The 21,639-nt window shown below is 37.5% G+C and overlaps 1 protein-coding gene across 1 annotated transcript; it reads left to right on the top strand.

Moving 5' to 3' along the window:
• The first annotated feature begins 20,779 nt into the window (after positions 1-20,779).
• LOC139889965 (uncharacterized) lies at positions 20,780-21,334 on the top strand. Its single transcript, XM_071872876.1, has one exon. The coding sequence runs from the start codon at positions 20,780-20,782 to the stop codon at positions 21,332-21,334; it is 555 nt and encodes a 184-aa protein (XP_071728977.1).
• Positions 21,335-21,639: the final 305 nt, after the last annotated feature.

The following is a 21,639-nucleotide window of genomic DNA, read 5'->3' as shown; positions in this document are numbered from 1 at the left end:
TAAGAAAATGATATTTTAGAGTTAATAATTTTTGAAGATAGAAGATGAAGATATAGGTGATGAATGATAGTGAAATAACAAAAATCGTTTTATGTGCTTGGTATGTGAGGGTATTTAACGGAGCTTGACTAACTTCTATTAAAGTTACGGACCACCTGGCATAACATTTGCAAATATTATGGTATCCACGTTTAAAAAAACTTTAGACCCATACATAAATTTTTAACAAACTCTAAGGACCAACCGCGTAATTTTATCTCAATTAAATACCCGTAATTCTATAAACTCCGGTAAGATAACAAGTAAAAAGTGTTCTTATGGGCTTTTGCGTTCAAGCTTTGCTCTAGTCATCAGTTTTATGTTTAAGAGCTCAACCCATGTATCCTTTGTCATTTTGCGCTTGATTCTTGTACGTTAATGGTGCGTCATTTGGTTTCTACGCATAAAAAAGCCTATACAAGACGGAAAAGATACTTAAATAGCATGAAAAATGATAATAACAGGCATTTTTCATATAAATACGTTCAACGCTCTCCGTCAAGAATAATACAATAAATAATAGTTCAGACACCCCCCACCCCCCAAATGTTTTGCGTAAGCCCTGTATGCTCCTTTTTATACTTAAACCCTAAAAACAACACGTGAGTAGCACACATGCCACATCAACGTAAATCACAAAGTCCGTTACGCACTTTTTGCATAAATTAATCAATGACAGCGTGACGCGTGTCTCCGAATATCAATGAGCACCTGCGCCTATATATAGGCCACCTGAGCCATCACTTTTGAACACATGAATTTGTGGCAGAAAACATAGTTTCTCTCTCACACATTACTTTCTCACTCTAAAACTTAAGCCACCCACGATTTTAAACCGTGATCCGGGTCTGTAGGGACTTTGTCCTAAGGGTAATAGTCAATCGACAATACACCCCATCACGTAAGGAGTTGTAGGCTTGCACTCAACAATTTGATGAAGGCCTTCTTTCATATTTATTCTCTTATTCTCAAATCTATTGTCCGCATACGAAAAATATACAGTTTAAGAAAAAATAACTATTACATGTAGTTCTTTTAACTTTTCAGACTTACCTCTTATTTTTTATAAATAGAGTATCTTTTTTTCTTACATGTATAAAGTAAAGGCACAAAATACCTTTATTATATTATTCTTATCTATTATCTATTATCTATTATCTATTTATGAAGATAAAAAATTAATTTAAAATATCATAAAAAGAAAAAAATTAGCGAGTATAATAAGTCTATCCCCAACAAAAAAAAAAAAAAAAAATGGAAGACAAGAAGTTACTAAAGTGGGCTTGAAATACACAAAGAAATAAATCAGCCAGTTTAATTATTTAATATCCCTATTTATTCCTATTTGTATTGTAGTTATATTTAAGTTGGCAGAACTTAAATTTCTCTAGACCTATTACTCCGTACAACGTACGTACGACTATTTGTACGGTTTTTGCTATATCAATCACGGAACTTACAAAATTTAATTGAGGCAAAGTACATTAATGGTGGGTTTATATATTTAGCTTTATAAAATTTTAACTTACACAAGTTACAAGTCAACAAAAGTCACGAAAATGATGAAAATAATCTTAAAGGCTATAGTATATCATTTACTACGAAGTACAAATTAAATATTTTTATAAATAAATTGATCTCGTAAATTTAAGTATGAAATTACGTTGTAATATGACATTTTGTAAATATGACATTTTGTAATAAGTAATATCCCTCCACCATGCCAAAACTCTCCCAAAAACCCCAATCGTTTCATCCCTCCTACCCAAATTCAATCCCAATTCCACAACACAGTTCAAAATTCACATCCTCACAACACAAACAACATCATCAATCTGTCAAACACCCTTCATTCCCAAGGAAATCAACGATATTTTTGAGTGGAATTTCAAGATACACAAACCCAACAATTATCAAAGATCTTCTGTCCAAATATGGCTCTATCGAAGGCATATCATGGAAACAAGATAGAGCCTTCGCCTTTGTTAAATTAGAGAGTGTTCATCAAGCCGATTTAATAGTCAAGTCGGTTAATGGAACATTACTCAATGGTAGGCGAATTTATGTAGGTTATGCTAAAAAAAGACCTAAATACCAACATACTCCCACAAGACCCGTTTAATCAACAACCTGCAAACTTGTTCTCAAGTGATTCCAAACCTGCAATCAATCTTTCACAGAATCAGGAAACCTGTAGTAGACTACATTTAACGGCCTTAATCATAGATAAAGAACCCATCAAAGCTCTCAAATTATTAAAGTGGCTCAAAAGTAGATTCATTTCCATTGAATCAATCTCCACATGGGGACTTTACGGTTACATCGTGCACGCTAGTGATGAAGATAGCTTCAAAAGAATGACCATGGGCCCAACTATGAGTTCTTTAGAATTCACAGAAGTTATCCCGATGATCCAAATGAAACTCAAGTACTTTAGGGTCACTAAAATTGCAATTAAAGGCATCCCATACGATTGTGTTTATGCTATTTGTATTATCGAGGTAGCTAATTCGTTCGGAAGGGTTTTACACATCGATAGAAAGTCACATAATCTTACACAAGCAGACAACCTGTACGCCTTAATTGAAACCAAAGATCCGGCTACCATCGCTACCTATGCCAAAGCCTGTATTGATAATTCATCTATTTGCAGTTTATGGGTTGAGGAAGTCCATGAAGAGGATTTATTGGAAACTGTTAGCGATGAAATAGTTGATGAATTCAACGAAGCTCTGCTACTTTCATATCAAAAATTTATTGACCAACAATTCAAAGACCAAAAAATTAATTCTGATGTGCTGAAATCCAAACAACCAGTGACGGAAAATCAGACAGAGGAGGGTGAAGTGTACGTTATAGATGATCTTTCAAAATTCAAAACTCCTCAAAAGTGAAACATTCCTATAAAGGTAGCTAGTCCTAACAAAGGTGTTCACTTTTCAATGGAAACATTTACTGAAAAGGTAACTGAAGCAGTAAAAAATCAAAGGGAAAAAGGGGATTTATTCAAACAGTCTGCTGAGGATATTAAAAGGACTTTATTTACAACAAAAGGGATGGAAGAAGTATATCATGTGTCAGATTCAGTCGAAAGGGATGTTTCTCTTGCTGCTTCTATGATGCCCCGTACAAAACCATCGTGTACGAATCATCAACAACAGGATCGTTACAAGGTTAAGTACTATATGCGTTTTCAAAAAGAGTTTACATTCATAAATAAAGTGATGTCTAAACCAACATTGAATGTTTTACAATCCAAAAGCATGCTTCACTAAGTAGAAGCAAATAATAAGTGTATGTGACCACAATGGTCGTTACAAGTCATAGATCAAAAGTACTAATGTTTGAATGCAAAATAAAGTAGTTCATGCGATAACAACTCTAAGCAGCGGGTGTCTACAGCACGACTAGTACACAGCGGAAGCTAACCTCAAGCACCTGAGAAAAACATGCTAAAAAACGTCAACACAAAGGTTGGTGAGCTATAGTTTAAGTATAACAGTAAGTAAGGTAGGCCACGAGATTTCAGTGCTACAAAGAGCATTTCAAAACAGTAAGATAAAGTATATGTTAACCGTGGGCACTTGGTAACTAACTTAACGTTTATACCCCCTGAAAGTACACTTGGCAAGTGCGTATGTCTATGAAGTATTAAACACTCGTTAAATGCTAGCGCTACTAGCCCGAGTGGGGATGTCAAACCCTATGGATCCATATCTAAGATTCGCGTTCACGGTTCAAAAACCAATGATTAAACGTTATCGAGCTAAAGGGAATGTTTATGCCGTTGTATAACCCACACATATATAAGTTTAAGTACTCGTGCCTAGTATGTAAAACATAAAATCCGCATGTATTCTCAGTTCCCAAAATAAGTTAAAGTAAAAAGGGAATGCTATAACTCACAATGATAATGTAGTCGTAAAGTTGGTTCGGAAAGGTGTGCAAGTAATCGGTCCGAAGGTCCTCAACCTAAGTTAAATAGTACTAAGTCAGTAAATCGTCCGAATAGGTTTAAAAGTATATAAATAAGGTCTTAAGGGTCATCATCATTCATCATCAAACAAAAGGTGTAAAGTAAGTTTCGTTTATGAAAGTAGTTTACAACAAAGGATGACTTCAGTCAGTCACCACGGCCTCTACCCTTACTGAATTAAGGTGAGACCAGTGGACATGGCTCCGTCTATGAGTCCTTTAGTTGTGGTAAAATTTACAGAAGCAAACTCGTCTTCGTTTAACCGTGGTGACGGTCTAAGTGCGAGTAGGTCAGAAATTTCTGCACAACGTTAGAAGGACATAGTGACGATCGGAGGGCCATAAATCCTAAACCGTAACTCGGATTAAGACGAGTCCTATATGAAAAGTTATTTACTCGAAACGATCTATTTGAAAATCAAGGTCTCAGTAGCCCAGGTCTACTGGTCCATTACAGAAACAGTAGGACAGAGGGCTGTAAACAGAAAACAGGAAGTTAAAAGTGAGTTCCGGTGGTCTTGGTGCTTGATGTTCATCATGGTTCTCATCCTTGATGCATATAGCTTCAAGTGTACAACTCTTTGATGTGTTTACATCATATTTACCAAGTTTTGACCATCATAACTCAAGTGCAAGTCTAAGACATGAAGCACAACTCACTTAAGTGTTGCAAGAAGTTTGATGAACCAAAGTTACATCAAAGTCTTAGATCTAACACATACATGAACTTTAAAGCTAATAACAAGTTACAAACTTGAAAGTAAACTAACTAATCAAGATCTTAAGATGTAGAACATAGTTCTTAGTTAGATCTTGAAGATCCAAGACTCAAAAGTCTAGATCAAGCATAAGTATACAAAGTTATATTTAAAGAAAACTTATTTATATGTTCTTGAACTTTCAAGTTAACTTTTAGTTCAAGATTAATGAGATCAAGACTAACTTGTAGTACTTGACCATTTAAACTAATTACATGAAATTAAAGTGCATGATATGAAGAGATAAACTAAGTAAATATGTAAAAGGTTCATGATTGTTTATACTTTTAAAGATTCAACCAAAGTTTGATCTTTAAGTAAAGTAAACTTTAAGTTTACTTCAAGAACTACAAGTATGAATTTAACAACTATGAACTTACAAACTTTTGAAACAATAAAAGTAGAATCATAAACTAGTGAGTTTATGTTCTTGTGTTCTTGATAAATACAAGATATTATGAAGAATCAAACTAAAGAGTTGATTCTTGAAACTAATAAAGAACAATAACAACAACTAGTAATTAAGTAACAAACAACAACATGATCCAAGTAACAACAAACAACAAAGAATGATGATGATAATGGGGTGTTGGGCCACGGTTTTACCAAGAAAAAGAAAGGAAGAATTGCTTCAAGTTACTTACAAGAATGTAGAAAGAATTGAGAGAGAAATGAAGCAAGTATGTGTCTGTGTTTTTGAGAGAGGAATGCAAATGAATGAAGTGATGAAAAATGAAAACCAAACTCCCCATATGGAGCCTCTAGGCTCACGGTTTTCTGCAGTAAAAAGGGAGGGGGAGTTTGTTTAATGGTTACTAGATTGTAAAGATGTTAAAAGGTGGTTAAAAGGATGGTTTACATGGGGATTAAGTGCCAACTAGATTCCAAGTCAAGTTAAGTAACTAGTTTTCATTTAACTTGGTACTTACACATGAAAGAGTGGGCTAACTAAGTCCATTTAAAAGGTAGGGTGGGCTTATAAGTCTAAAGTCATAAGTCCATTAAACTAATCAAAGCCCAAGTTCAATAATTCACAAGTTAAACCAATTAAAGCCCAAGTAACTAAATAATAGTCTTAGTTAATTAAAATGATTAATAGACTTAATCATGAATGCAAATAATATCTAAAAATATTATTCGTGAAAGTTCCGGGTGTCACAAAGACGTTTCGGACAATTAAAGTCAAGTTCGGGCAATCATGGCAACATGTAAATGTAATAACATACATTCGTTTTATCACACGTATTAATAATAACAATTATTAATAAATAATCGTTGGAAAATCCTGGGTCGTTACATTACCCACCTGTTAAAGAAAATTTCGTCCCGAAATTTAAGCTGAGGTAGATGGAGGAGTCGGGAAAAGGTGAGGATACTTCCGCATCATTTGATCCTCTCGCTTCCAAGTAAACTCAGGTCCTCGTTTGGTATTCCATCGTACTCGGACGATCAGAATCTTGTTGCGTTTCAAAGTTTTGATCTCACGATCCATAATTTCAACAGGTTCTTCCACAAAGTGAAGTTTGTCGTCAATCGTAAGTTCTTCCAGTGGTATGATAAGTTCCGGTGCCGCAAGACACTTCTTCAAGTTTGACACGTGGAAGGTAGGATGAACTGAGCTCAATTGTGCTGGTAGATCTAAACGGTAAGCAACGGGTCCAACACGTTCCAAGATTTCAAAAGGACCAATGTATCGTGGGTTCAACTTTCCACGTTTTCCAAAACGGATCACACCTTTCCAAGGTGCAACCTTCAACATTACACGATCACTAACGTTGAATTCAAAGTCTTTACGTTTAAGATCGGCATAACTCTTTTGGCGATCACGGGCAGTCTTAAATCTAGCTTGGATCTGAGCAATCTTCTCTGTCGTTTCGTGGACTACCTCGGGTCCAGTGATTTGCTTTTCGCCTACTTCGGCCCAACAAATAGGAGATCGGCACTTACGGCCATACAATGCTTCAAAAGGTGCAGCATTAATGCTTGAGTGATAAGTGTTGTTGTACGAAAATTCGGCTAATGGCAAATGTCTTTCCCAGGCCTTTCCAAAATCGATGACACATGCACGCAACATGTCCTCCATGGTCTGAATCGTTCGTTCACTTTGTCCGTTAGTCTGTGGATGATAAGCAGTACTCATGTCAAGACTAGTTCCCATGGCTTCTTGCAAAGAACGCCAAAATCTAGAGGCAAAACGGGGATCGTGATCGGAGATGATCGATAAAGGTACACCGTGTCGTGATACAACCTCCTTAATGTATAATTGAGCAAGTCTTTCCATTGTATCAGTTTCCTTCATCACTAGGAAGTGTGCAGATTTGGTGAGGCGGTCAACAATAACCCAAATGGTATCGCATCCGCCCACCGTCTTTGGCAGCTTGGTGATAAAATCCATTGTGATCCTTTCCCACTTCCATTGTGGGATCTCCGGCTGTTGAAGTAAACCAGAAGGTCTCTGATGCTCGGATTTAACCTTCGAGCAAGTCAAACAATTACCAACATAAGTTGCAACGTCTTTCTTAAGATTCGGCCACCAATACTGTTTCTTAAGGTCGTGGTACATCTTGCCCGCTCCAGGATGAATCGAATATCTCGATTTGTGGGCTTCATCAAGTATAAGGTTCCGTAGATCTCCATAACAAGGTACCCAAATTCTTCCGGCATAACATCGGAGTCCAGACTCCCTAACCTCGAATCGAGAGACAAGTATGTTCAAATGTTCGTGAGATATGTTCTCCTCCTTGAGAGCCTCATCTTGGGCTACTCTGATCTGACTGTTGAGGTTCGAATGGATGGTGATGTTCAGAGCCCTAACACGAAGAGGTGCCGTCCTCTCCTTTCGGCTCAAAGCGTCAGCTCCAACATTGGCCTTGCCAGGATGATAACGAAGTTCACAATCATAGTCGTTGAGTGTCTCGATCCATCGACGCTGTCTCATATTCAGTTGCTTCTGATCAAAGATGTGCTGGAGACTCTTGTGATCGGTGAAGATAGTGCTCTTAGTTCCATACAAATAGTGTCTCCACAATTTGAGTGCAAAGACAACGGCTCCAAGTTCAAGATCATGCGTAGTGTAGTTCCGCTCGTGAATCTTCAGTTGGCGGGAGGCATAGGCAATAACCTTTGATCGTTGCATCAGTACACAACCAAAACCACTCTTCGATGCATCACAATAAACAACGAAATCATCACTGCCTTCGGGAAGCTATAGGTTAGGTGCGGAGGTTAACTTCTTCTTCAAAGTTTTGAATGCTGATTCGTGTGCGGGTTCCCAAATGAACTTCTTGCCCTTGTGAGTCAGCGCGGTCAAAGGACGCGCAATCAGAGAGAATCCTTCGATAAACCTTCGGTAATAACCGACGAGACCTAGGAATTGGCGAATATGCGTTGGAGTAGTGGGGGTCTCCCACTTGCTGATGGCTTCAATCTTGGCGGGATCAACTTTGATACCCTAGTCGCTCACAACATGACCCAGAAACTGAACTTCCTTCAACCAAAATTCACACTTGGAGAATTTGGCATAAAGTTGTTCTTGTCTTAAGAGCTCAAGCACTAGTCGGAGGTGTTGCTCATGTTCTTCTTCGCTCTTAGAGTAGATGAGGATATCATCTATGAAGACGATAACAAACTTGTCCAAGTAAGGCTTGCAGACACGATTCATGAGATCCATGAACACGGCTGGTGCATTTGTCAAACCGAATGGTATCACGAGAAATTCATAATGACCATAACGGGTCCTGAATGCAGTTTTCATTACATCACTTTCCTTCACCCTCAGCTGGTGATATCCGGATCGCAAATCGATCTTTGAGTAAACGCTCGATCCTTGTAGTTGATAAAAAAGATCGTCAATTCGTGGAAGAGGATACCGATTCTTGATAGTCAATTTGTTGAGTTCACGGTAGTCGATACACATACGGATGGATCCATCCTTCTTTTTCACAAACAGAACAGGTGCGCCCCAAGGCGAGAAACTTGGTTGGATAAATCTACGGTCTAACAGCTCTTGTAGTTGACTCTGTAATTCTTACATCTCGGAAGGTGCGAGTCTATAAGGTGCGCGAGCTACAGGTGCAGCTCCTGGCACTAAATCAATCTGAAACTCTACTGCTCTCTGCGGCGGTAATCCAGGCAATTCCTCTGGGAAGACATCGGAAAATTCGTTCACAATTTAAACGTCGTTCACGCTCTTTACCTCCGTTTCTACCGCTTTCACATGTGCTAGGACAGCAAAACGTCCCTTCTTCATAATCTTTTACGCTTTCACGCAACTAATGAGGTTCAACTTCGAGGTACATCTCCCTCTATAGATAACTAGTGGTTTGCCACTTCCTTGTGGTATGCGAAGTGCTTTATCTCCACATATAATATCGGCCTTTATCTTGCTCAACCAATCCATACCGACGATCACGTCAAAACTTCCCAGTTTGATTGGTATCAAATCAATTTCGAAATCTGCACCAGCTATGTTGATAATAGCTCCTCGACTAATATGGTTAACTTTTTCAAGTTTTCCATTGGCGACCTCGACAAGCATACTCTCTTTTAATGGGGCTAATGACCAATTAATCTTATCGCAAAAATGTCTGCATACATAACTTCTATCCGTACCAGTATCAAACAAGACAGAAGCTAAAAGATTGTTGATTTTGAATATACCTGTCACCAAGTCGGGGTTTTCGCGTGCGTCCCTTGCATTAACATTGAAAGCTCTAGCGCGGGATGGTCCGCCATCTTTTCGCTTATTTGGGCACGCATTTCTGAAATAGCCCGTCTGCCCGCATTCGTAACACTTCTTCGGCCCGTTGGTGTTCGGCTTCCCATTCATTGTGGTGACCTTGCAGTCTTTTCCAACATGCCCAGTGTAGTGACCCGAAATTTTCCATGTTTATATATATTTATTGAGATTGATATTTACATGATTAAATGTTTCCAACATGTTAAGCAATCAAACTTGTTAAGACTTGATTAATTGAAATATGTTTCATATAGACAATTGACCACCCAAGTTGACCGATGATTCACGAACGTTAAAACTTGTAAAAACTATATGATGACATATATATGGATATATATAGTTAACATGATACTATGATAAGTAAACATATCATTAAGTATATTAACAATGAAGTACATAGGTAAAAACAAGACTACTAACTTAATGATTTTTAAACGAGCCATATATGTAACGATTATCGTTGTAAAGACATTTTATGTATATATATCATATTAAGAGATATTCATACATGATAATATCATGATAATATAATAATTTAAAATCTCATTTGATATTATAAATATTGGGTTAACAACATTTAACAAGATCGTTAACCTAAAGGTTTCAAAACAACACTTACATGTAACGACTAACGATGACTTAACGACTCAGTTAAAATGTATATACATGTAGTGTTTTAATATGTATTTATACACTTTTGAAAGACTTCAATACACTTATCAAAATACTTCTACTTAACAAAAATGCTTACAATTACATCCTCGTTTAGTTTCATCAACAATTCTACTCGTATGCACCCGTATCCGTACTCGTACAATACACAGCTTTTAGATGTATGTACTATTGGTATATACACTCCAATGATCAGCTCTTAGCATCCCATGTGAGTCACCTAACACATGTGGGAACCATCATTTGGCAACTAGCATGAAATATCTCATAAAATTACAAAAATATGAGTAATCATTCATGACTTATTTACATGAAAACAAAATTACATATCCTTTATATCTAATCCATACACCAACGACCAAAAAGACCTACAAACACTTTCATTCTTCAATTTTCTTCATCTAATTGATCTCTCTCAAGTTCTTTCTTCAAGTTCTAAGTGTTCTTCATGAATTCTACAAGTTCTAGTTACATAAAATCAAGAATACTTTCAAGTTTGCTAGCTTACTTCCAATCTTGTAAGGTGATCATCTAACCTCAAGAAATCTTTGTTTCTTACAGTAGGTTATCATTCTAATACAATGTAATAATCATATTCAAACTTTGGTTCAATTTCTATAACTATAACAATCTTATTTCAAGTGATGATCTTACTTGAACTTGTTTTCGTGTCATGATTCTGCTTCAAGAACTTCGAGCCATCCAAGGATCCGTTGAAGCTAGATCCATTTTTCCCTTTTCCAGTAGGTTTATCCAAGGAACTTAAGGTAGTAATGATGTTCATAACATCATTTGATTCATACATATAAAGCTATCTTATTCGAAGGTTTAAACTTGTAATCACTAGAACATAGTTTAGTTAATTCTAAACTTGTTTGCAAACAAAGTTAATCCTTCTAACTTGACTTTTAAAATCAACTAAACACATGTTTTATATCTATATGATATGCTAACTTAATGATTTAAAACCTGGAAACACGAAAAACACCGTAAAACCGGATTTACGCCGTCGTAGTAACACCGCGGGCTGTTTTGGGTTAGTTAATTAAAAACTATGATAAACTTTGATTTAAAAGTTGTTATTCTTAGAAAATAATTTTTATTATGAACATGAAACTATATCCAAAAATTATGGTTAAACTCAAAGTGGAAGTATGTTTTCTAAAATGGTCATCTAGACGTCGTTCTTTCGACTGAAATGACTACCTTTACAAAAATGACTTGTAACTTATTTTTCCGACTATAAACCTATACTTTTTCTGTTTAGATTCATAAAATAGAGTTCAATATGAAACCATAGCAATTTGATTCACTCAAAACGGATTTAAAATGAAGAAGTTATGGGTAAAACAAGATTGGATAATTTTTCTCATTTTAGCTACGTGAAAATTGGTAACAAATCTATTCCAACCATAACTTAATCAACTTGTATTGTATATTATGTAATCTTGAGATACCATAGACACGTATACAATGTTTCGACCTATCATGTCGACACATCTATATATATTTCGGAACAACCATAGACACTATATATGTGAATGTTGGAGTTAGCTATACAGGGTTGAGGTTGATTCCAAAATATATATAGTTTGAGTTGTGATCAATACTGAGATACGTATACACTGGGTCGTGGATTGATTCAAGATAATATTTATCGATTTATTTCTATACATCTAACTGTGGACAACTAGTTGTAGGTTACTAACGAGGACAGCTGACTTAATAAACTTAAAACATCAAAATATATTAAAAGTGTTGTAAATATATTTTGAACATACTTTGATATATATGTATATATTGTTATAGGTTCGTGAATCAACCAGTGGCCAAGTCTTACTTCCCGACGAAGTAAAAATCTGTGAAAGTGAGTTATAGTCCCACTTTTAAAATCTAATATTTTTGGGATGAGAATACATGCAGGTTTTATAAATGATTTACAAAATAGACACAAGTACGTGAAACTACATTCTATGGTTGAATTATCGAAATCGAATATGCCCCTTTTTATTAAGTCTGGTAATCTAAGAATTAGGGAACAGACACCCTAATTGACGCGAATCCTAAAGATAGATCTATTGGGCCTAACAAACCTCATCCAAAGTACCGGATGCTTTAGTACTTTGAAATTTATATCATATCCGAAGGGTGTCCCGGAATGATGGGGATATTCTTATATATGCATCTTGTTAATGTCGGTTACCAGGTGTTCACCATATGAATGAATTTTATCTCTATGTATGGGATGGATATTGAAATATGAAATCTTGTGGTCTATTGGTACGATTTGATATATATAGGTTAAACCTATAACTCATCAACATTTTTGTTAACGTTTTAAGCATGTTTATTCTCAGGTGATTATTAAGAGCTTCCGCTGTCGCATACTTAAATAAGGACAAGATTTGGAGTCCCTGCTTGTATGATATTGTGTAAAAACTGCATTCAAGAAACTTATTTCGTTGTAACATATTTGTATTGTAAACCATTATGTAATAGTCGTGTGTAAACAGGATATTTTAGATTATCATTATTTGATAATTTACGTAAAGCTTTTTAAACCTTTATTGATGAAATAAAGGTTATGGTTTATTTTAAAATGAATGCAGTCTTTGAAAAATGTCTCATATAGAGGTCAAAACCTCGCAACGAAATCAATTAATATGGAACGTTTCTAATCAATAAGAATGGGACATTTCACCTAGACCGTTGGCACTTCTTGCATACAACATTGCAATACCCAGTGTGGTGTTTGTAACACCTCTTGCATTGAGGTAGGGTTCCCTTGTAGTTCGGGTTGGAGTTGGTGTTGTTGTTGGGGTTGGGGTTTCCATCATTGTTGTGCCTCTTGGCGGGGGTCTGGTCATAGGTTCTCCCCCTGTTGTTGTGGTGGTTGCTGCTATTGTTGTTGTTGTTGTTGTTGTTGTTGTTATCCCACTTTCGCTTTTCGCTACTACCAGCCTCAAACTTAGCCTTCTCCGGCTCATCAATAAGAATCTGATTCATGAGGGTATGCGCCATGCGCATTGCTTCAAGAACATTCGATGGTTTGGATGATGTGACGTTTTCTTTGATAGACTTAGGGAGTCCCCAGAAGTATCTCTCCATACGCTTGAATTCCGGGGTGACCATTGTCGGACACATAAGAGCTAGTTCCAAAAATCTCATGTTGTAACCATCAAGGTTGTTTCCAACGGCCTTTAGCTGCATGAATTTCATCTCCATCTTTTGTATTTCGGTTCTCGGACAATACTCATCAATCATTGCCGCTTTGAATTCCTCCCATGGCGTAGCATACGCCTCATCAATGCCTTTCGCTTGAGCTAACGTGTTCCACCACGTTAGCGCGCCGTCAGATAGCGTGCACGAAGAAAACTTGGTCTTGTTGTCCTCCGAACAGTTGCTAACTCGGAATACTAATTCAAGTTTCTCGAACCATCTGGTGAGACCAACCGGTCCCTCGGTTCCACTGAAGTTATGTGGTTTGCAGCTCTGGAATTCCTTGTAAGTACACCCATTTCGAATGGGTGGGATAACTGGTGGTGGTGGCGGTGGAGCTTGGAGGTTTCTTTCTTCTAGGGCTGTGGATACACGTTCTTGAATCATTTCTTCAATTTGAGCAGCAATAGGTGTGGATCGACCGTTAGCCATGATGTTCTAAACAAAAATTTTGACTCAAGTCAAAATCCAGTATTTAATATATAATAATACAGTATATAGTAACCAACATGGAATCAAAACATCACATGTTATTAAATAACGCATCTAGGTATGAATAACACAGAATCATCATACAGTAAAGTAAATAGAACATCGTGCAAGAATTAAATAACGCAAAGTTCCATTAATAGCAATAAGTTTCATACATCCGAATAAGTCCGTACAATACATGAGTAATACAATAAACTACAACTAGATTACATAACGAAATCTAAATACAAAAGTCCTACGGTGAAGGTGGGTGAAGGATGTCTAAAACCTGAGCCAACTGCTCCTCGAGCTCAGTAACCCGAGCTCGGAGGATTCCCACCTCCCTAGTCAATTCCTCGACAGTGGGAGATGGTGGGGCAGGTGGTACTGGTGGTGCAGGTGGGGCCGGTGGAGAGGATGGTGCGGGTGGAGCGGGTGGTGCAGACAGCACGAAACGGGGTGCAGATGTCCCGGCTCCAGAAATAGTCAGCACGTAACGAGGTGCCTTACGTATGAGTGGGTCGGTAGGGTACGGCACAAGCCGCTTACGGGCAGTAACCCTCCGACGCCGACCAAAAGCGTCAGTGAAAGCACGACCTCCATTCACCCCCAGAATGACGGTGCCATCAGGATGGTACCGCTTCTTCGGCGGGGTGGAGGGTGCCTGAATGGGTATATCAGCAGGGTCCTCGTCGTCACTGGAGTCTGATGAAGAATCATCTGATGAAGAATCGGTGGATGATGAGTCATTCGAATCATGCGGTGGTGGCAAGGGTGGCTGAACTGGCAGTTTGAAGGCTGCCAACATCTCTCTGTGTCTGCCTGGCGGAATCGGCACTAAACGTTCATCTGGAGTGCATCGGCACGGCATGCGCATATGGTTGCAGAATGGCCCTTCCCCGAACTCTGCGGGGATCACAACACCACCGATGCGGGGCTGTGACTCCGAGGATCCGGGAGCAGACGGAGCTGGAATCTCCGCAGGATCCACGTGTCCATCGATAGTAGCCACTGGTGCAGGCGGCTGGCTGCTAGTCCCGGAAGATGATGCACCGGGGTCACTCGTGCGTATCGGGATCTGTGGATCAGCAACGGTGGTAGGTGGAGTAGCTGAAGAGTCTAAACTGCCCAAAAAGCTAGCAGGTGGAATATCCGACATCTGAACAAGGAAAAATAAATTTTCCATGTCAGTAAGTCATAAAGCAAGCACGTATTAGGCCAACAGTTTAAATCACGTGTAACAATAAGTAGCATGGCAATAACAGCAAATCGTACGAAGGTAGCATGCAATCAAAAGCAAGTAATAGCATGCAGTAGTGAAATCATGTAGTAGCATACGGCATATAGCAGTAACAGTAAGCAGCAGCATGCAGTAAGTTCAGCGGAAACACATAAACTAGCAAGTTGTAGATTAGTCCTATTAGTGAATCCTACTCGGGTCGGTCTTAGACTCACTAATGCAACCTAATTCCCTACAACCAATGCTCTGATACCAAATGTGATGCCCCGTACAAAACCATCGTGTACGAATCATCAACAACAGGATCGTTACAAGGTTAAGTACTATATGCGTTTTCAAAAAGAGTTTGCATTCATAAATAAAGTGATGTCTAAACCAACATCGAATGTTTTACAATCCAAAAGCATGCTTCACTAAGTAGAAGCAAATAATAAGTGTATGTGACCACAATGGTCGTTACAAGTCATAGATCAAAGGTACTAATGTTTGAATGCAAAATAAAGTAGTTCATGCGATAACAACTCTAAGCAGCGGGTGTCTACAGCACGACTAGTACACAGCGGAAGCTAACCTCAAGCACCTGAGAAAAACATGCTTAAAAATGTCAACACAAAGGTTGGTGAGCTATAGTTTAAGTATAACAGTAAGTAAGGTAGGCTACGAGATTTCAGTGCTACAAAGAGCGTTTCAAAACAGTAAGATAAAGTATATGTTAACCGTGGGCACTTGGTAACTAACTTAACGTTTATACCCCCTGAAAGTACACTTTGCAAGTGCGTATGTCTACGAAGTATTAAACACTCGTTAAATGCTAGCGCTACTAGCCCGAGTGGGGATGTCAAACCCTATGGATCCATATCTAAGATTCGCGTTCACGGTTCAAAAACCAATGATTAAACGTTACCGAGCTAAAGGGAATGTTTATGCCGTTGTATAACCCACACATATATAAGTTTAAGTACTCGTTCCTAGTATGTAAAACATAAAATCCACATGTATTCTCAGTTCCCAAAATAAGTTAAAGTAAAAAGGGAATGCTATAACTCACAATGATAATGTAGTCGTAAAGTTGGTTCGGAAAGGTGTGCAAGTAATCGGTCCGAAGGTCCTCAACCTAAGTTAAATAGTACTAAGTTAGTAAATCATCCGAATAGGTTTAAAAGTATGTAAATAAGGTCTTAAAGGTCATCATCATTCATCATCAAACAAAAGGTGTAAAGTAAGTTTCGTTTATGAAAGTAGTTTACAACAAAGGCTGACTTCAGTCAGTCACCACGGCCTCTACCCTTACTGAATTAAGGTGAGACCAGTGGCCATGGTTCCGTCTATGAGTCCTTTAGTTGTGGTAAAATTTACAGAAGCAAACTCGTCTTCGTTTAACCGTGGCGACGGTCTAAGTGCGAGTAGGTCAGAAATTTCTGCACAACGTTAGAAGGACATAGTGACGATCGGAGGGCCATAAATCCTAAACCGTAACTCGGATTAAGACGAGTCCTATATGAAAAGTTATCTACTCGAAACAATCTATTTGAAAAACAAGGTTCTCAGTAGCCTAGGTCTACTGGTCCGTTACAGAAACAGTAGGACAGAGGGCTGTAAACAGAAAACAGGAAGTTAAAAGTGAGTTCCGGTGGTCTTGGTGCTTGATGTTCATCATGGTTCTCATCCTTGATGCATATAGCTTCAAGTGTATAACTCTTTGATGTGTTTACATCATCTTTACCAAGTTTTGACCATCATAACTCAAGTGCAAGTCTAAGACATGAAGCACAACTCACTTAAGTGTTGCAAGAAGTTTGATGAACCAAAGTTACATCAATGTCTTAGATCTAACACATACATGAACTTTAAAGCTAATAACAAGTTACAAACTTGAAAGTAAACTAACTAATCAAGATCTTAAGATGTAGAACATAGTTCTTAGTTAGATCTTGAAGATCCAAGACTCAAAAGTCTAGATCAAGCATAAGTATACAAAGTTATATTAAAAGAAAACTTATTTATATGTTCTTGAACTTTCAAGTTAACTTTTAGTTCAAGATTAATGAGATCAAGACTAACTTGTAGTACTTGACCATTTAAACTAATTACATGAAATTAAAGTGCATGATATGAAGAGATAAACTAAGTAAATATGTAAAAGGTTCATGATTGTTCATACTTTTAAAGATTCAACCAAAGTTTGATCTTTAAGTAAAGTAAACTTTAAGTTTACTTCAAGAACTACAAGTATGAATTTAACAACTATGAACTTACAAACTTTTGAAACAATAAAAGTAGAATCATAAACTAGTGAGTTTATGTTCTTGTGTTCTTGATAAATACAAGATATTATGAAGAATCAAACTAAAGAGTTGATTCTTGAAACTAATAAAGAACAATAACAACAACTAGTAATTAAGTAACAAACAACAACATGATCCAAGTAACAACGAACAACAAAGAATGATGATGATAATGGGGTGTTGGGCCACGGTTTTACCAAGAAAAAGAAAGGAAGAAATGCTTCAAGTTACTTACAAGAATGTAGAAAGAATTGAGAGAGAAATGAAGCAAGTATGTGTGTGTGTTTTTGAGAGAGGAATGCAAATGAATGAAGTGATGAAAAATGAAAACCAAACTCCCCATATGGAGCCTCTAGGCTCACGGTTTTCTGCAGCAAAAAGGGAAGGGGAGTTTGTTTAATGGTTACTAGATTGTAAAGATGTTAAAAGGTGGATAAAAGGATGGTTTACATGGGGATTAATGCCAACTAGATTCCAAGTCAAGTTAACTAACTAGTTTCCATTTAACTTGGTACTTACACATGAAAGAGTGGGCTAACTAAGTCCATTTAAAAGGTAGGGTGGGCTTATAAGTCTAAAGTCATAAGTCCATTACACTAATCAAAGCCAAAGTTCAATAATTCACAAGTTAAACCAATTAAAGCCCAAGTAACTAACTAATAGTCTTAGTTAATTAAAATGATTAATAGACTTAATCATGAATGCAAATAATATCTAAAAATATTATTCTTGAAAGTTTCGGGTGTCACAAAGACGTTTCGGGCAATTAAAGTCAAGTTCGGGCAATCATGGCAACATGTAAATGTAATAACATACATTCGTTTTATCACACGTATTAATAATAACAATTATTAATAAATAAACGTTGGAAAATCCAGGGTCGTTACAGCTTCCAATCTTGATGACACACCCTTTATTTTAGATGTTAATGACTATTTTATCCTTTCTAAAAGCATTCCCTTTGGTCAACATTCTCACAAGCCCATTGGTCAAAAGTCTCAAAAACCTATTGGTCATACCAATTTTCACGTCCCTTCTTCTTCTAAACAACCTTCTGTTGTATAATCTATCAACAATCAATCTCCTAGTACAACTAAAACCATTCCAACCAATCAATGCTATGGCTCTTCCTGCAAAAAGTCATGCCAGGAGATCAAATCTAGATGTATTCCCATAGAAGATCCTAAAATTCCTTTTGATCAAAATAAGAAAGGTGTTCTCAAGAAATCATCCAAAGATAAATCTACCAATTGGTGAGAAGAGGTCCCCAATTTATCCGATATTTTTGACACCACCAACGAGATCAGTCACGTTGTTGGTGACGAGTCTAACCTCAAGAAGTCTAAAGCCAATGACCAACAATTTGGTGCTAAAAAATTAACCTTTAAAGAAGAGATGATTAATTTTGGAGTCTTAATGGAAAAAATGGCTGGCGATGAAAAGCAGCCTATCAACGACTCAAACCCATGAGGATTGCCTCATGGAATACCCGTGGTCTCGGTAACAAGTCACGAGGCTGGATGGTGGGTACCATGGTCAATCTATTCCAAGTTCAATTCGTCGCTTTACAAGAAACCATGGTGAAGAAGGTCTTTCAGCCGACTCTTAATGAGATTTGAAAACACTTTGTTTTCGATTTTATTCAAGAGGAAGCCAATGGTAGATTGGGAGGTCTTGTTTCAATGTAGAGAATCGATTTCTTCACATTACTCAAAGTGTGGAAAACTCGCTACTGGATCGCCACTGTTTTAAGGTATTTGCCTTCTAACCAAGTCGTGTTACTTATCAACGTCTATGAACCACATTAAGAACGACGTAAGAAGGTTGTTTGGGACCAATTGGTTATTATTTCCGGGAATTGGTCGGGACCCTTGTGTTTCATGGGAGATTTTAACTCTGTATGTGCCCCTGGTGAAAGGCTAAGAGAGGTTATTGGTCATGGCGGAATTGCTTCGTTTAACAGCTTCATCTCTAAGGCCAACTTATTTGATCAACCTTTATCGAATGATGAGTTTACTTGGGAAGATCCTCGGGGGAAATTTTCACGTATTGACATGTTGATGATCAACATCAAATGGGCCCAATTGTGGCCTAAGAAATTCTTCAATCTGCCAACCCTGATTTGTCTGATCACAAACCTATAATCTGGGGGGAAAAGCTCATTTTTTGGGGCTCGAAACCCTTCAGATTCAATTATAGTTGGTATGCTAAACCTGGTTTCTTTCAATTATGAGAGAATAAATGGTCAACCTTGTCGATATACGGGTGCACTGCTTTTGTTATCTGTAAAAAGCTGAGGATCTTAAAACTTGAAATTAAAGTTTGGAATGCCTTAAATCGTGACCAAGATTTAGTTGACATTAAGGTTTATGAATCCGAAATCAAAAGAATCAAAGAGATTTACAAGGTGCGTGACCTATCTGATAATGAAATAGCTAATATTGTAGCTTTTAAAAAACTAAAAAAATGCCTCTCAATTCGAATTGAATCCAAACAAAGGCTTCATTCACGTTTCTATTGGCTAAAGTGCGGTGATAAAAACTCTAGATTCTATCAACAACTCTTGGGTCGACGACCCTCAAATTGTGATAGAATTTTCTCTTCAATATTTTGTACATCTCTTCTCACCTCCTGCTAATGGCACTGATTATACTGAATGTAATTGGGCTTCTTTAAATCTGGCCCAAGTACCAGCCCACATCAATGTTGATCTTGAAGCTCAATTTTCGTGTTCTGAGCTTCTGTCTGTTATCAAAGGATTCGACGGAAATAAGACACCGGGTCCGGATGGTTTTTCGTTGCAATTTTTAAAAAAATCTTGGTCCTTTCTTGAAGATGATATCATGGAATTATTCGAACAATTCCGCGATAACCCGGCCTTTCCAAAAGGTTTCAATTCCTCGTTTATTGTGTTGATTCCAAAGAATAATGTTGCAAAAAATATTGAGCATTTGCGTCCTATTAGTGTAATAAACGCGCCTTACAAAATTATTGCCAAAACTATCGCTAATAGGCTAAAACCGCAATTCCTCTCATAAAAACAAAATGGTTTTGTTCCTTCGAGATTACTCATGGATGGTGTCATGGTTGTTAACGAAGTGGTTCATAAGGCTAAAAGAAAACGAAGCCTATCCTCCTTTTGAAAATTGACTTCTCGAAAGCCTATGATTGTGTTTCTCACGATTTCTTACTTTTGGTCTTGCAAAAAATGGGCTTTGGTTATAAGTTCATTTCCTGGATCCGAACATGTATTTCTAACATTCATTTTTCGGTTCTCTTGAATGGCTCCCCATCCCGAGAAGGTGTTATGAAACGTGGGTTACGATAAGGTGATCCGTTGTCTTCTTTCTTATTTATCATTGTCGCGGAGGTGTTAAGTAAAATGCTTTCAAGAGAATTAGCCAACGGTACCTTGGTAGGGTGCAAATTTAGTCCTAATCAAAGTATCAATCACTCTCAATTTGCGGACGACACAATTATTTTCGCTCATCCATCCCTACAAGAACTCACGCGTAAAAAGCACATTATGCAAGTCTTTTTTGAACTCTCCGGGCTACAAATGAGTGCTATAAAAACCACCTTATATGGTATCCACGTTTCAAGAGCAGATATGACTTCCTTTTCGGCTATTTTTCAATGTAATGTTGGAACCTTTCCTTTGGAGTATTTAGGCATACCGATTGGTCTTTCCAATAACAAAATCGCCATGTGGGAGCTTATTGTTTTGAAATTCAAAAAGAAGCTCGCGGTTTGGAAAGGTAGATGTTTATCTTTTAGAGGCCGGCTAGTCATGGTTAACGCGGTTATTTCCAACCTACCGCTTCATTATATGTCCATTTATAAAGCTCCAATTGCTATCATTAAACAACTTGAAAGTTTTCGAAGAAATTTCCTTTGGGGAGGGGATTGCCTCAAAAAGAAAATGAGTCTCGTCTAGTGGGAATCGGTTTATCTTCCAAAAGATATGGGCGGTTTAGGCATTACACCTCTTCGGATAAAAAATCTAGCTATGCTCGCTAAGTGGTGGGCAAAGATGAATTCCAACAAACAAAGTATTTGGAAGTCAATTGTGGTCACTTTTTTTGGGCCTTCTTTTTCAGGGAAACTTATGAACAATGTATCTTCGTTAGCAACTTCCCAATTGTCTCCTATTTGGAGAGATTTAATCAATTTACAAAGTGATTCTTCTTTATATTGTATTATGGGTTCGAATATATGGAAGTGGAAGATTGATAACGGGGC

Source organism: Rutidosis leptorrhynchoides, chromosome 1 (genome assembly GCF_046630445.1).
Source record: "Rutidosis leptorrhynchoides isolate AG116_Rl617_1_P2 chromosome 1, CSIRO_AGI_Rlap_v1, whole genome shotgun sequence".
Lineage (NCBI taxonomy): Eukaryota > Viridiplantae > Streptophyta > Magnoliopsida > Asterales > Asteraceae > Rutidosis > Rutidosis leptorrhynchoides.
Note: the sequence above shows the minus strand (reverse complement) of the source record. Positions and strands in the feature narration are given on the sequence as shown.